This window comes from Protomyctophum bolini (assembly GCF_963924005.1).
Source record: "Protomyctophum bolini genome assembly, chromosome: 10".
NCBI lineage: Eukaryota > Metazoa > Chordata > Actinopteri > Myctophiformes > Myctophidae > Protomyctophum > Protomyctophum bolini.
The window spans coordinates 39,759,149-39,776,673 of record NC_137871.1 but is presented as its reverse complement, the minus strand read 5'-3'; the positions used below and the strand labels follow the sequence as shown (position 1 = coordinate 39,776,673).

General features: G+C 44.6%; 1 protein-coding gene across 2 annotated transcripts in view; it reads left to right on the top strand.

Moving 5' to 3' along the window:
• nfkb1 (nuclear factor of kappa light polypeptide gene enhancer in B-cells 1) overlaps nt 1–17,525 on the top strand; it is a 40,515-nt gene that overhangs the window by 14,453 nt on the left and 8,537 nt on the right. Inside the window, exons 7-20 of one of the 2 annotated variants that reach the window (XM_080774288.1) lie at nt 1,746–1,909; nt 2,234–2,392; nt 4,142–4,246; nt 7,425–7,519; nt 7,934–8,072; nt 9,084–9,242; nt 9,329–9,424; nt 10,127–10,288; nt 11,162–11,303; nt 12,239–12,353; nt 13,202–13,406; nt 15,569–15,738; nt 16,882–16,984; nt 17,162–17,292. In XM_080774288.1, the coding sequence (XP_080630414.1) occupies nt 1,746–1,909; nt 2,234–2,392; nt 4,142–4,246; nt 7,425–7,519; nt 7,934–8,072; nt 9,084–9,242; nt 9,329–9,424; nt 10,127–10,288; nt 11,162–11,303; nt 12,239–12,353; nt 13,202–13,406; nt 15,569–15,738; nt 16,882–16,984; nt 17,162–17,292 (1,945 nt within the window). Of the gene's footprint in view, nt 1–1,745; nt 1,910–2,233; nt 2,393–4,141; nt 4,247–7,424; nt 7,520–7,933; nt 8,073–9,083; nt 9,243–9,328; nt 9,425–10,120; nt 10,289–11,161; nt 11,304–12,238; nt 12,354–13,201; nt 13,407–15,568; nt 15,739–16,881; nt 16,985–17,161; nt 17,293–17,525 lie in introns of both variants that reach the window. The other variant, XM_080774287.1, reaches the window with a different exon arrangement.

Genomic DNA, 17,525 nt, shown 5'->3' with positions numbered 1-17,525 from the left:
ACATTGCACAACCAATGTAAAGACTTTAAGATGGTCCTTCATATTGGGACAATGATGTGATTTGTTTTCAAACCGTATAGGCTTAGGTTTGTCTGTGGCTGTTTTCTCTACTGTTCTAGCCACTACATTGACTTCAGACATGAATCATCAGACATATTGGTAGGTAGAGATCAAGTAGTTCACCACCAGCTCTTTCTTTGACAAATAGACTAATAAAAGAAAACACCTGGATGTTCAAACCCTGCCGCCACCAACATCTGTTTATACATCTGTCCTAATCCTCTACCTTGCTTGTGAACTTGACCTTTGACCCTTTTCGACCCAAAGGTTAATCATCGCTACGGGGCAGTCTACTGATCATTCCTACCAAGTTTCATGAAAATCTGTATGTGAATTCAAAATTTTGACATTGACCTCGACTGTAACCTTGACATTGATTTGACCTTTTTCGACCCAAAAGTTGAATCACTTGAGTGGAGTGACTGGAGTCAAACAGACTCCAGTGAGTCCGGCCTCTCCCCCAGTACTAAGCCAGCCTTCCTCACCAGTTTGTTCAGCTGCTTGGCATCCTTGTCGATCACACTGCGGCTGCCTCTCCCCACTGCAGACTGCAGCGTAGAACAGGATGTACTTGCCACTGCTGACTGGTAAAACAGCCCAAAGACCCGCCCGGTAGCACTGTTTAATGCAATTTATTTGTGCAAGTATTTTTTGTTGAATTACTCATGACAAAGTTGTAAAAGTCAACAGTATATAATGTCCATGAAATAAGCAATCAGCACGCGTAGACAATACACTAGTTCTTTCTTTGATATTATTTTGATATTATTATTATTATTTATTATAAAATACTTAACTCGCACAGATAAATTGCATTAAACAGTGCTGCCGGCCGGGCGGGTCTTTGCACAACCGCTCCGTCATTTAGAAATAGATATATGCGGTAAAACCGCCTCGTCCGAAAGAAGAGCCTGCTCTGGCTTTTTATAGACGGAGCCCAGTCCAGGTTCTCATCCATGTGAACTCCCAGGTACTTGTCCCTGGGGAGCCCCTGTGCTGCTCAGCAAGATAGCATCTTAAGATCTTAAGATCAGATTCATGCGAGGTTTCCACTAGGACACACACTGGTCTGATTGACCCATTCTGACCTGAGATCAGATTCTAAAAATGTCAGTCGTTCTTCGATTTTTCAAAAAATAGCAGACCTACAAGCTCGTAGCGCGCCACTCGGTGGCGCGCTATGAGCTTGTAGATCTGCTATTTTTCAATAGCTAAAGCATAACATGATGCCAACACCAAAATGGGTTCCCGTTCAGAATGGGTTAAAGAAAAGTTGTGAAAATGTGTACATATGAGATTAATAGCTTGGGGGGGGGGGGGGGGGTCCGGCCCGGCCCCTTGGGTTTCTAAAAATGTGGCCCCCTGAATAATGTAGTTGAATCGCCCTGGCCTGTAGTAGTGGACTTCTGTTATTGACTATGCAATAGGTCTGAATAAATTAGATTAGAAAAAAGAAACGTTTTTAATGCAAATAGTTCTAAATGGTGTATAAATGTATTGTTGTAAGTATGCCTATCAGTGGTGCGAGGATGAGGGGGTACTTGGAAAAAGATCTCTTGGGGACCACCTAACATTGTGGGCACCTCATTGTTAAATTGGCTATTTTTATCCTAAATATAAAAATGTGATAATTTTGAAAATTCAAAAAGCAATAAAGATGGACACATCTGTTCTATCTATCCCAGCTTTCCCAACCTGGGAATCCTCCATGTGACCAAGAAGAACGTGAGCAAGACCCTGGAGGAGAGGATGAGCGAGGCCTACAGGATGGGCTACAACTGTGGTGTCTCCGTCCACCCCGAGATAGACGACATGCTGGGAGAAGTCCGGGTGCCCAGGGAGCTCACTGGTCAGTTGTGTGTGTGTGTGTGTGTGTGTGTGTGTGTGTGTGTGTGTGTGTGTGTGTGTGTGTGTGTGTGTGTGCGTGTGTGTGTGTGTGTGTGTGTGTGTGCGTGTGCGTGCGTGCGTGCGGTACACGGTATATGTACAGTATATGTGCAATGCACTTACTGCCTGTCTGTGTGTCCAGAACACCAGAGGAGTCTGATCTGCAGTGCTGCGGCCCACCAGTCTAACTGCCTGTCTGTGTGTATATAACATGTGTCCAGAACACCAGAGGAGCTGCGGCCCACCAGTCTAACTGCCTGTCTGTGTGTATATAACATGTGTCCAGAACACCAGAGGAGCCTGATCAGCAGTGCTGCGGCCCACCAGTCTAAAGACATGGACCTGAGCGTGGTGCGCCTCATGTTCACGGCCTTCCTGCCGGACAGCGACGGGGGCTTCTCCCGCAGACTGGACCCCGTGGTCTCAGAGCCCATCTATGACAGCAGTGAGTTCATCTTCATCATTATCCCATTCTGACCTGAGATCAGATTCATACCAGGTTTCCACTGGACACACACTGGTCTGATTAACCCATTCTGACCTGAGATCAGATTCTTAAAATGTCAGCCGTTCTTCGATTTTTTCAAAAATAGCAGACCTACAAGCTCGTAGCGCGCCACTCGGTGGCGCGCTATGAGCTTGTAGATCTGCTATTTTTCAATAGCTAAAGCATAACATGATGCTAACACCAAAATGGGTTCCCGTTCAGAATGGGTTATTCTCCACCAGGCCCGGAGGCAGGGTTTGTGTTCTTTGGCCCGGTCTGTGAGTCTCTATGCGCAGCTAATCTTTTGACACCGCTCTGGACCGGGGATTGTTGTGAAGCAGGCCTTGTTGTGAAGCGGGCCGATTCATGTTTTGGCCCAATAACTCATGAACCGTAGGTCGTACAATCAATATTTTGCCAATCAGATTTTTCATATTCCATTGTGATTGTCTCCTAGCCATTTAATTTCCATTCATGGAGCGCTTCACAAATGCTACAAATGTATCCGTTTGTTAGCAAAACGTGATTGTTTTGTATGATCACCTCAATTTGAGCTCAATTCCAATATAGCATCGCAATCCCCTTTCAGAACGACGAGTGGCCTAGGAAATAATTCTCCAATAATTTCCCCCATAGGCTTTTCAAAAAGTGTTTACTTAAAGACGTTTACACTGCGGACCCAGTTCCAACTCGGCTCGTGACAAATCATGACGATAAACACAATGTTTTGGGCCGATCAAATAATTAGTAAGAAGAAAAACAGTATTTTTTCTTCTTTTTAATTATTTGATGTGCCCAAAACATTATTGTCATGATTTTTCACGAGCCAAGTTGGCTTTGGATCGGCACTAGCCCGGGACTCGATGGTGGAAAATGATCGATGACATCACCAACGCGGAAGAAAAGCGTTGCCTGGTGACAATTAATGTAAAAAACATGATTAAATTATATTAAACCCTTATCTCGTCCGATCTCGTCCTAGGCGATCTGTGATCATAAATTTATCTCGTCCAATCTCGCCCTTAGCAGGGAAACTAAAGCCACATCAGGCTGGCCTGGTTTCATTTCCCTAGCATCCGACTCCACACAGCTTCCTCCCAAGCCTCCACTTTCAGCTGGGGTCACTCCCTTCTCTGCTGCTGTAATGCTGTTGTGTGGAAAAGCACACTTTTGTCCTGATTTAACTGAAATACACAAAATGCATTCACATACTGTAGTTTCTTAGTATACAGTACACATTGTTACAGAACAACTCATATGCACTGCTCCACCTTGGTGTTTTCAATAGTATACGCATTATAAGCAACCTGCAGTTTATACATGCTTGCCTTCCTGAACGTATCCCACAAGGGGGCCGTATACAGGGGAGTACGGTATGCTCTAAAGAGACCTTTACGTTGAGTGAACATGAGTGAAATTTCCTCCCCGTCATGTTAGCTGGAGCATATAATATACAGTGCTCTGCCTATACACAGGGCCGGTCCTGAGCAATCTGGTCTAGCTACCCCATAGCTTAAGTGGATTCAGTGCAATTCCTTGTAGGTGGCTAATCTATTTTGTCGCACAACAGACAACAAATGACATTGACATTGGCGTTGAACATGACACAGGTCGTCATTTAGTTCAGCAATGCGCGCATGTGTAGAAGTATAAAATAAGCGTCACTTCACTTGAACAATACAATTGGTTGTGATTCTGTCCTACCAGAAGCACCCAACGCCTCCAACCTGAAGATAGTGAGGATGGACCGAACGGCAGGCTGTGTGACCGGGGGAGAAGAGGTCTACCTGCTCTGTGACAAAGTCCAGAAAGGTAGGACAGATCAACTTCATTCATTTGTCAATAATGCCAACGTTTTGCCACGTTTGGGCCAAAGTGTGTGTTATGCGATTGCGTGCATGCGTGCTTGCATGCGTCTGTCAAAAATACGAAACCAAAGCCTCCCATTGAAATGTCATCACTGAAAGTTAACGCGTTACACATTTGTGTTTGTTTATTTTATTTTCATGAATTGTCAAGAAGACTTTTTTCATTGCTGGCTGTAAGAGGTTTTTTCCAGAGTTGATTTGAAGATGCCCTTCTGAAAAGGGAATTATATTTTGAGAAAGCTTTTCTGAAAAGGGAATTATATTTTGAGAAAGCTTTTCTGAAAAGGGAATTATATTTTGAGAAAGCTTTTCTGAAAAGGGAATTATATTTTGAGAAAGCTTTTCTGAAAAGGGAAAGTCAACTCCAGGTTCTGTGCTCTTTGCCTTTTCACACCATCCATTTATGTCTCCTATATAAATGTGCCTGCACCACTATACTGGGGTATGAGCAGCATATAGTCTATCTCCCCATTTTGAGTTACATCATGACATGGCAAGGTAACTACACAGCCAAAGCCTCTACCAAAGTGTAATTTTGCACATGACACAGCTTCCATGAAGAGACAATAAACTTAAACACCCTTCCTTGGAGGTAAAAATTCAAATCAAATCTAATCATTTCCTGCCTGGCAGAGCATCTGTGAGTGATGTTTTGGTAACGGTGACTGTAAGGCGAGATCTATTCTCAACAGGAGGAAGCAAATGTACTGTATTTCGCATACTCCTTCGTATGACAGAGGGAGGCTCCTGTCATACGAACGAGGGACAAATCCTGTTTTGTGCTGGTGTGACCTCAACAAAAGAGCATTCACCTCTTAACACCCCCATTAAAGTTTTGTAGCTTAAACATTCTCACAGGTAAACCAAAGAGTTTAAATGTTGACCATCTGACATAAAAAGGAAAAGGTCTGTATAACAGCTTGCTGTTCCAATACTTTGACACTTGCAAAGACACACGTTTTCAACCATAGTTTTGGTCTTCCTGTCACAGTTGTGAAAGATGACAACTGTTAAAGCATAATGAAAGTAGTTTTCATGTAGCATCTGGTATGTACACACGACGTCCTGTCATTTCTTCTGAAAACCCTGCTGGGTACAGGTGTAGCATGACATCACCAAGCTTTACACTTTACACAGGGCCACTTCACGCATTTTGCAACCAGCTCTTATTTGAATGATGTTTGGGAGACAAACACTTTCCTGGGGTTTTTACGTGGGTAATATGTGTTTTTAGATATTTTACTATGTCAAAGTGTCCATGGGCTCCATGATGTCTAGGACAAGCGAGGAGGGGATCTTCAGCGGATTCCATCGTTCTTCCGGGTTCTTGGAAACGCCCCCAGCCGTTTAGTTTTACTGAGGTTAGGTTTAGGTATAGTTTTACTGAGGGTAGGTTTAGGTTTAGTTTACTGAGGTTAGGTTTAGGTATAGTTTTACTGAGGTTAAGGTTAGGGTTAGGTTTAGGTATAGTTTTACTGAGGTTAAGGTTAGGGTTAGGTTTAGGTATAGTTTACTGAGGTTAGGTTTAGGTATAGTTTTACTGAGGTTAAGGTTAGGGTTAGGGTTAGGTTTAGGTATAGTTTACTGAGGTTAGGTTTAGGTATAGTTTTACTGAGGTTAAGGTTAGGATTAGGTTTAGGTATAGTTTTACTGAGGTTAAGGTTAGTGTTAGGTTTAGGTATAGTTTACTGAGGTTAGGTTTAGGTATAGTTTTACTGAGGTTAAGGTTAGGGTTAGGTTTAGGTATAGTTTTACTGAGGTTAAGGTTAGGGTTAGGGTTAGGTTTAGGTATAGTTTTACTGAGGTTAAGGTTAGGGTTAGGTTTAGGTATAGTTTTACTGAGGTTAAGGTTAGGGTTAGGTTTAGGTATAGTTTTACTGAGGTTAAGGTTAGGGTTAGGTTTAGGTATAGTTTTACTGAGGTTAAGGTTAGGGTTAGGTTCAGGTATAGTTTTACTGAGGTTAAGGTTAGGGTTAGGTTTAGGTATAGTTTTACTGAGGTTAAGGTTAGGGTTAGGTTTAGGTATAGTTTTACTGAGGTTAGGGTTAGGTTTAGGTATAGTTTTACTGAGGTTACGGTTAGGGTTAGGTTTAGGTGTAGGCTGTCAATCACAGCGACTGGCCAGTCGCAGTGCACCCTCTACGTACTCAACCCGCTGAAGGAACCATGCTCACCGTGGACACTGGGCTCACTTCCTTCCTGGACTACAATTCCCATAATGCTTGGGGCTGTCTTACTGAGACAACATGTAGTCCAGGAAATAAGTGAGCCCAGTGTCCAAGACATCAAATCAAATACTGAAATATCTAAAAACATATTTCCCACATAAAAACCCCAGGAAAGTGTTTCTTGTCTCCCAAACGTCATTAAAATATGATCTGGTTGCAAAAGGGGCGAAGTGGCCCTTTAAATGAAGGAAGTACTTAACGCAGGCTCATGCCCAACCGCATGGGAGTTCCCATCTATTATGTCTGGATGAGGAAGAGACTTGTTGTCTATTAGTCTTTGTTTGTTATAGTGAACCATAGAATGTGAGCTATAGCGGTTTACCTTTTCATTTGGCAACTATTTTTTGTTCCTTGTTCCTTGTTTATCAAAAGAACAGGGTTTAACCCACCCCCACCCACAGGAAATGTATTTTCTCTTCTGTAGACACAGACACACACACACAGCTGAGACACTCTTTTGCGCCATGTACACTGAATCTCATGTCTGCTCGAAGTGTCACACATCATGCGTATAGATATACTTATTCCTCATGAAAAATAAATTACAAACCTCAAATAAAATGTTTATGCGCTCAACATTTGTCATAACATATTAATATGTCTGTTAAACGATCTATTGCATATGGGCTTATAGATTATTTTTTCTTCCAGTTGACTCATTTAGAGTAAATCTAATCTGACGCTGATGCAGTCTGAATGAAATCTATGTCCATTCCCAATCCCGATATAGGATACTAGGATATGCCAATTAAAAAGAGTGATCAATATCACTACACGGTCAATATAATAATGATCTATCGGGTAGCGTGATAACAGCATTCCAATATATTTTGGATAATCTTTGAGGTATCATTGTTGTTTTGTGCGTGTGTGTGCGTGCGTGCGTGCGTGCAGATGACATCCAGGTGCGGTTCTATGAAGAGAATGACTCTGGAGGACTGGCCTGGGAGGCTTTAGGAGACTTCTCCCCTACAGATGTCCACAGGCAGGTTGGTGTCAAGTCCCTATACTGATACTGCAGCAGGACTCAATCAGACATTGATTCTTGAGTCTAATATCAAACTTTTGTCGGCATTTGCCATTGTCCCATCTTTCCTACCACATCTACTGGCATCAAAACAGGACGCAGCGTGGCTCCACTCCTAAAGATTAAAGTAAACATGAAAACATGTTAACATTTATGCGCTTCTAAAAACTGCTAGAATAATGTGACGCACAGCGCAACTGCGCAAGAGAGGAGCACATACCAGAGGCGCCGTACCACAGGAAAACAATGGCTTTACTGCAGACTACCGCCCAAACAATGGTTCTACTGCAGACTCTACCGCCCACGCATTTCTATTTTCCAGTGACAACTGACAAGTGATCGTCTCTAACGTGTTTTTTCTTTCTTTTTTAATCAGTTTGCCATTGTCTTCAAGACCCCCAAGTACAGAGACCTGAACCTCCAGAAGCCCACCTCCGTCTTTGTTCAACTGAAGAGGAAATCGGACAACGAGACCAGCGATCCCAAACCCTTCACCTACCACCCTCAAATCATAGGTAAGAGTGACATAGTCATACCCACATTAGTAATGTGTGAAATCCTTGACTATGACATCTTTTTTATATATAATTGTGATTGCCTGAGAGGAATTCTAAATAGTGCTAATATCTCCCAATGTTGGCACTCTGAATGCAACTGTAACCTAGCAATATTGACCAACTCACTAAGGAGAAACATGTATGCGAATGTTTTAAATGTCCCGGTCGGCTCAATTGGTCATGATATGAAGTTAAATCAAAATAAAATAAAAGCAAGGCACGTCTCGTATGAATCTTATGGCTAAATGCAGAGGAGAACATAATTTTGAGATGTTGTTTACCGACCGGCATATTCAGTGTTTATTGATAACCTACTGTTGATCAGTAAGCCCAACCCACTGTGTTGCTGTCCGTGGTGCTGCAATGGCCATCTCTTTCTCTGCCTCTCTGTCTCTCTTTCCCTCCGTCTCACTCACTCTCTCATTCTGACTTCATGTATTTTGTTCCCGAAATATTGCGGGAGTCGGCAGAACTAGACGGTACTAAAATGTTGCTGCAAACGGGAGCGGGCCCCGGGGCGGTCAGAAATGAAACCATTCGCCGGAGCAGCACTAAGAAAACAGTGGCTCTACTCTGGGTCCTCGGGATCAGAGAAAAGAACACCTGCTGAGTTGACCAGGAGAAAAAAACAGTGACCGAACCTTTGAATTTGCATTATCAGGAGTATAGCTCAAAATGTCATCGAAAGGGGAAATACTGCCCCTCAGTGGCAACCTCCCTAACTCCTTACATGACTCACGTTTTCAGGAGGTACGGCATGGCGTCTCTGACCATCAAAGTGCTGCCCTTGGATGTACTGTATGTGTCCATGCGTGCATGAATTTGACTACATACCTTTTGGCATGTGTAGTGTAGGGATATTTACATATCACAGCGCACAAATTATTTTGTGTGTGTGTGTGTGTGTGTGTGTGTGTGTGTGTGTGTGTGTGTGTGTGTGCGTGTGTGCGTGCGTGCGTGCGCGTGCAGACAAAGAGGAGGTACAGAGGAAGAGGCAGAAGACATTGCCCAACTTCCAGGACTTCAGTGGCCATGGAGGAGGAGGAGGAGGAGGTGGTGCAGGGCTGTACAGAGGAGGTGGTGGAGGAGGTCCAGCCACAGGAGGAGGGCCCGGCTCTGGAGGAGGAGGTACAGTAACACTCACTGTTCCCCAGACACTGGGTCGGGACACATTCATGAATTTAAAACAAATGCAATGATCTTTTTGGTTGTAGGTTACTTCCACGGCTTCAGTGGATACAGCTATGGAGGAGGATACCCTACTGGCTACTCAGCTGGGCTGGCGGGCAGTGGGGGCAGCATCAAACATGGTGAGACCAACACACATCTCCTAGTCGCTTCTAATGGGACTGGACTTTTCCAGTTTAGTTTGGGTCCTGGGAGACATCAAATTTTGTGCGTGCGTGCGTGCGTGCAAGCTGAGCTGAGTTTAGCTTAGTATTTTTAGTTTAGCCAGATATTGATCACTGGCCATGTATGCACTCGCTCTCGTGAGCATGTGTGTAGCTCTGTCTGATAAGTAACAACCCTCAAGCTATCTGGTTTCTTTCTCACCATCTGTACCTCTACCCATTTTCACAATACACATACTTTAAATATCACTGCGCAGGTTACAAAACTAAAACAAATGCTTGCCATTGTCCCACGTAACAGTTTTTGTATTGACTTGTGCTTTCGTTTGAAATGTACCCATTCTACATACTGTGAAATAACATTTTCAATCGATCAATAAAACAAATTGACATTTCTACTATGCTATGAGAGGTTTGCTGAAAACCTTCAAATTATGTCTTAGGCAATTATACTATGAGCCTATGAAGCAGATTTGGAGAAATGTTCTATGAAATAATTTACCAACTTTGATTATCATGGAGGTGAAACAGTAACCGAGTTCTGGAAGCATAAACCGCAGACCACTATTATTTGTTTTTTTCCGTAATACACTTTCAGTGCCTGCCATTGATTGTGGCAAGTCCGTCATACACTAATAAGGATGCTTGTTGCAGCCACAGAGAGCGCTGCAGCCCAGGATGGCGGTGACGACAGTGATCCAGACGACGACTGGGCCTCAGGGGCCGCGCAGCGAGATCCAGCCCAGTCCCAAGAGAGGCCAGAGGGGGACGGGGCCAATGTGGACCTGGGTCGAGAGGTCAAGGATGGAGAGTGGGATAGAAGTATGAGTTCTTTGGGTTTGGTATACTGTATGTGCACCTCAGCATTGAGATTGGGTACTACTTAGCCCCATGATCTCTCTAGGTCAGTGGTTTTAGCCCCATGATCTCTCTAGGTCAGTGCTTTTCAACCCTTTTCATATCAAGGCCCATTATTTGACGAGATTTAGCCTCGCAGACCCCAAACTAATTGAATATGTCCATTTCCATGCTGTATTCATGTGGCACCATAGGAGAGATAACAGGCAATCGTTGATCAAAATAACAATTCTTACGGGTCCATTTGGTTTTATTTTACACCATTACACACAGTTAAAGATCTATAAGGGTTCATTTGGCCCACCTGGAACCCCCTCAAGGACCACTGGTTGAGAACCACTGCTCTAGGTGCTCACTTGGGTTGCTGCACAGTAGAGCCTATACTTTCTGACTGCAAAATGTCACACCACCGCTAAAATGGACACGTCTACACACTCTGCGAAGGCACGGGATACAAAACTTTGACAGGGTTATTTGTCTACTTATACCTTGAGCTGCCAGATTCATGAAGCATTAACATACCGTGTATGGCTTGAAATACCAATCCATTTTAAGATGAGTTTGGAATATACCAAAATGTTGCAAACTTTCTTTGCGCTAGAGCGGTGGTTCCCAAATGTTTTAGCCTGTGACCCAAAAGAGAAACTATGCATTCTCCCAGGACCCAACTTAGGGAAAATAGCTCACAACGCGTCACTTCACGCCACGTTGTGAGCTTGCAGATTGGCTATTTTCACTAAACATTTTAAACATTTGTTTTGTGCCCGTTTCTTTGTGCTATAGTGTGAGTTAACTGGGTGTAGACCAGCTGACATTGTGCCCGTTTCTCTCCTGCAGTATGTGATCTGGAGCGGTGTCTGGTGGAGGCCGCGGGCAGACATGCAGAAGCTCTGTTCCAGTACGCGGTCTCAGGAGACCCAGCCTACCTCCTGGTTCCACAGCGCCACCTACTGACCGCTCAGGATGAGGACGGGGACACGTCAGTACACAGCACACACACAGTCACTGTCACAATGTAGAGGTCTTCACACAGTCACTGTCACAGTGGGAGACGCATCAATGTAGAGGTCTTCACACAGTCACTGTCACAGTGGGAGCCGCATCAATGTAGAGGTCTTCACACAGTCACTGTCACAGTGGGAGACGCATCAATGTAGAGGTCTTCACACAGTCACTGTCACAGTGGGAGACGCATCAATGTAGAGGTCTTCACACAGTCACTGTCACAGTGGGAGACGCATCAATGTAGAGGTCTTCACACAGTCACTGTCACAGTGGGAGACGCATCAATGTAGAGGTCTTCACACAGTCACTGTCACAGTGGGAGACGCATCAATGTAGAGGTCTTCACACAGTCACTGTCACAGTGGGAGACGCATCAATGTAGAGGTCTTCACACAGTCACTGTCACAGTGGGAGACGCATCAATGTAGAGGTCTTCACACAGTCACTGTCACAGTGGGAGACGCATCAATGTAGAGGTCTTCGGGTAAGCCCGAGATCGGAGACGGTTCCCGGTTCCATCCACAAGAAGTGACTCCCGGGTAGGTTCGGTGCTCGGGTAATCGTACCCCAATAATACCCTCATATTTATTATACTAGCCGGGTATATTCGGCTCCAGTTCCGACATACTGTATCTCTGTGCTTTTCGGGCTCGGAGCTAGAATTCAATAACAGAATTATATTATTAAACATTTTTTTGCGGGTCGATTTGGGTATGGTCAAATTGGACTTGTGAAGACCTCTACATCAATGTTAACATTCAGCCTTTTCTATGCTGTGTATGTGCAGACACTTACCGGTACTTGTTTTTTGTTTCCCCTCAATTTCCTCCTTTTGTTTTGTCCGTCTTTGTCTTTCTGTATTGTATTGTATGTCTGTCTGGCTATTTCTTTACGTGTCCGTCCCCCCAGCGGTCTCCACCTGGGAGTGATCCACAGCCAAGGGGAGGCAGTGAGGAGACTAGCCCAGGTTCTGAGTGCTCTGCCGGGGGAGGACGTGCTCAACATGAGGAACCACCTCTACCAGGTGAGTGCCATTGCATACCACTTAACCCATTCTGAACGGGAACCCATTCTGGTGTTAGCATCATGTTATGCTTTACCTATTTGAAAATAGCAGATCTACAAGCTCATAGCGCGCCACCGAGTGGCGCGCTACGAGCTTGTAGGTCTGCTATTTTTGAAAAATCGAAGAACGACTGACATTTTTTAGAATCTGATCTCGGGTCAGAATGGGTTCATCAGACCAGTGTGTGTCCAGTGGAAACCTCGTTATGAATCTGATCTCAGGTCAGAATGGGTTAACTCTATCTCTACCGCTAGCTGTTAGCATAAAGCCCAGCTCCAGGGGCCAGCATCTCTTGTCACACACACACTACGGCAGCATTGGAACACTCACACACTCCTTACCTCTCGTCAGAAGCGTTTTACATGGCGCCAGCGTCGCCGTCGTACAAAGGCACAAATTAAATCCGAAATGTGGATGGCAGAAAATCCACCAAGGACAGCCATTTTAGAAATCTGAGTTATGACGGTTTAAAAACCCTTCCTTCCACCGCTCTGCACTGTGAATATATTTCCAATCCCATAGTTGGGAACAGTGGGGTGTTGCTATGGGAACCGGACCAATGTTAAAGGCTTCCTTCCGTAGGCATCAACCATTATATAGACGGAGTCTACGTATGTATATGACGCCACCTAGCGCCAATGTACGTACTGTATATATACATACCTGGGGGGAAAAAGAGTTAACCGTGGTTCATATACACATTATCAACAGAATTCTCTGAATTCTGAAAGAAAAACACTGAAATGGAATGAGGTCATTGTTAAATCGTTTTCGCCTCCTCCTCGCTCCCCTCGTTACTCCTCCAGACTCCGTTGCACCTGGCGGTGATCACTCAGCAGAAGGAGGCGGCCGAGGCGCTGCTATTGGCCGGGGCGGACGCCGCTCTGACAGACCGCCGTGGCAACACCGCGCTCCACCTGGCGGCCCAGCAGGAGGAGGGAGGGGCCATGGTGGGCTTCCTGCTGCAGCACAGGCAGGTGGCGGAGCTGCTGGACCAGCCCAACGCCGCAGGTAGGATGCACATTGCACACGTTGTAGCACTTTGATTACAATGCATTTTGGGGCGGGAACCCCTTTTGGTGTTAGCATCATGCTATGCTTTAGCTATTGAAAAATAGCAGATCTACAAGCTCGTAGCGCGCCACCGAGTGGCGCGCTACGAGCTTGTAGGTCTGCTATTTCTTTTTTTTATTATCGAAGAACGACTGACATAGAAGCATAGCTTTTTCAGAAAACTGTCCGGATGTAGAAGACATTTTTAGAATCTGATCTCGGGTCAAAATGGGTTAAAATTCACATTCACGTTGTTATTGTCGGATCGGAAACCTTGTATGTCTAAAGCCAGTCCTTTTATATTATTTTGTAGAAAGAAGCGTTAAACAAGAAAAACTGAACAAGCTCACAACACAATACGTCGATTCGCGACTGCATGGCAAAAATATGTTTTCAAAACACGTTTCTTAATACTCTTATTCTTATTACTATTACTTATGCATACAACACACATTCCCACTAGGCAGAGGAATACATCCCACCCTTTTCACACTGGCCTATTATAGCGCCACCAGAAGGCCACAATAATCTACCTGATCTGTGCACCGAGGAGCACTTTCTCTAGTCTCTCTCAGCTAAGGCGTGAGTCCTTGGTCTGAAAAACGAATATCCCTGCCATAGACAGAACAGAACAGTGCCAGGACATTTATGAGAGGTTGCCAGTCTATATTATATCCAAGCTGTGAGACAGCATTTATGAGAGGTTGTTTAGTGTATAACCTTAGTGAGAAATAATAGGTCAACAGTACACCCCCTCTCCCAAAGCAGCCACCTACTGCACTCATCAACATCATCTGTAACTACACTTGACATGTGTACATCCCATTTGGTACTGCATTACTAGAACATGGAAGCATAAACACAAGAATGTTCATAGGCTACTATAGAGCAGCGCTACTGAGTCTGTCAGCAGGGGGCATTCAGAACGTGTAAACATTGTTGTTAGTGGGAATGAAAACAAAGGCGCCCTGCCGGACGAGGAGAGCTGAGGGCGGACCAAATGGGCCAACATGATCCTGTTATCCACATTCTATTGGGCGGCGCCCCCGAGGCAAAACATTGTACCGTGACATACTGTGTAGAACACTAGACATTAGACTGTACACCATATTACGTGGGTATTGTTTACAATCGCCACCTATGAGCACTGAGCAGCAATGCTGACTTTCGTCAGTGCCTAATTGTTTACTCAAATAATCAGCGGCATTACTTAAGTTTACACACACACATTAGTTTGCATTACACGATAGAGGTTTTCTTTTTTTAAAACATGGCTCAATGGTCACATGGTGTTTCCTTAACAATAATAATCCTTAATTCATTAACCAGCTATCTTTATTGGTTCATATTTCGATAAACCAAGATTAGCCACCTTGAATCCTGCAGTCACCATATAATTATTAACATCATGTCCTGGACGGGGTATCCAAACCACTCCTGTGATCTTAAAGGTTTCATGACAATCATTTTTAAAAGCAACTCTACTGAATGTTAAAAGTTCAGGTTTTTTTGGTGCAATCTCAGAAAACAAAAAAAAATTAAATAAATGCAAAAACATTTATGTCTTTTCATGATTTTCGATGGTGTCATTAATCAAAATCAGTGGTTTTCAACCAGTGGTCCTTGAGGGGTTCCAGGTGGAGAGTTGCTAACCAAATGGACCCTTACGGTTCCATTTGCTTTCATTGTACGCTCTCTAGAGTTACATTTTTGTTAAACATCTGCATGAGGTCCCCAGCTATGATGGATAGTTAGGAACTAGGAACCAAATGGACCCATGGATCTGTAACTCTGAGTGTACAAATGGAACCAAATCAACCCGTTAGACTCTCAGAGTTAAACTAACAGTGATTTTACACTATACTGTAAATTGGGGTCCCAGAGAGAGAAATGCCATTAAATGGGGGTCCGTACGTAGCCTAATGCATATCAAACTGGGGGTCCTTGAAATTAAACGGGTTGAGAATCACTGCTAGAGCCGTACAAATCTTCTCTTCAAATGGGGGTCCGCTGGCTAATTAGTGTCAATTTGGGGGGTCCTTGACATGAAAGACTTTGGGAAACCGCTGCTCTAACCAACCCCGTCACTCAACCATGCTGTTGCCGTGGGTTACCACCAGGTGACATGGCGGTGCACCTGGCGGTCCGGGCCAACAGCCTGCGTTCCCTCCGGGGGCTGCTGGAGGGCGGGGCTGACGTGGAGGCGCAGGGCCGGGGCTGTGGACGGACGGCCCTCCACCTGGCCACCGAGATGGACAACGTGTCGCTGGCCGGCTGCCTGCTGCTGGAGGTAACTCTTCTCCTTAGATGATCAGTGGTGCGTTGTTATGAATCCCACCAACGTTGGTTCCCCCGCTAAATGAAGTAGAGTTGGTAACCAAATGGACCCTTATTAGATTTACTTGAGAGAGTGAAAGAAAACCAAATGGATTTCATTTTTACGCTCTCTCTCATATGGTGCCAATAATCAATACAGCATGGAATTGTGGACAAAATCAAAATAGGAGGCTAACTGGAGGCTAAATATCGTCAAATGGTGGTCCGTGGCTCAAATGCCGAATGAATAATTGGCCTTAATATGAAAAGGGTTGAAAACCACTGATGAAAGTGGCCTTTGTTAATGTTCAGAATTGGAAAATGTCACTCACTTAAAATTAACACCGGGGCGGTTTCATTTTAGCCCAGTCAAATCACACGTTCACGCTGAAATGTGTCTTTGTGGAGAACAACGGACATTCTACCATGTAGTTCAATGAGACTTGTCCGTTTACGGTGCAGAAAGGTTCGCCTTGCAACGATTTGCGATAGCCAATAACGATTTTATTACAATAAAAAAACCAACTGTGTTGGTGCTGATATTGTATCTACAGCGGTGCCCGTTGGGCACTGGCCTACTTGGAACAATGCCCCCAAGTTGGAAATGCACGCCCCACCCAGATATTATGTCTGTGTCCCTTTTATGCCCATATATGGAGTTCTTTGTCAGGCATGCCCAAATATGGAGTCTATGCAGATGTCAGAACAGGCCAGCTCCATATATGGACTTGTCCAGAGTCCGGGCAGAGGCCTTTTTGGGGCGGTTCTGGACAACCGTGGGTCCGACCGACTCGACACCGGGCACTGCACCCCCTGTGGTGGTGTGGGGTGGAACGTGTGTGTCGAATTTGAAGTCGGTGGGGCGAACGGTTCTCGAGTTAACGTGGATGACTTGGTGAATTTATAGTTAGATGGACCACAATGCAAATTACACCTCCCAGGGTGTTTTGTGTTATCCTTTTAGCACAGTTTTTATTTACTGTATTGTCGTACCGTTTTCAAACTTGTATAAATAAAGATCAAATAAAATCAATCAATCAAACATGCAGCCAGTGAAAGGGAGACTAGTGCAAGGGTCGGCCATATAACTACGTGGGTTTGCGTTCTCTCTCCACAGGGTAATGCCAATGTGGACTGCTGTACGTTCAATGGCTCCACCCCTCTCCACATAGCTGCAGGGCGGGGCTCAGTTAAACTCACAGCTCTCCTCGTAGCGGCAGGTAAGAAAAGGTTCAATTTACAACCTCTTAGGGCCTTGAATATCACTGTATTTGATACTATTATATGCAGTATTTTTCACAGTATCAAGTATTGGATATCGCCCCAAAACAGAACCTTCGCGTCTTAGTGCAGTTTAAAGAAATCTCTCCTGTGTGTTTGTGTGTGCGTGCGTGCAGGTGCAGATCCTCATAAGGAGAACTTTGAGCCCCTATACTTCAAGGAGGAGGACTGCTGTCAGAGTGATGAAGAGGAGGATGAAGGCTACATCCCGGGGACCACTCCTCTTAACATGGCCGTCACACCTCAGGTGGGCATGTGTGGTTTGTGTGGTAGACTCATAGGGCTGTATTTTGCGTGTCTTAAGTACCAGGTCTTATTCCCTAACTTGAGTAAACTAAAGACCTGGAGGCGTGGTCAATGCTCTTTGGCCACTCAGAATAGCCAAATGGCATTGATCACGCCTCCAGGTCTTTAGTTTACTCAAGTTAGGGAATAAGACCTGGTACTTAAGACACGCAAAATACAGCCCATAGAGTTATA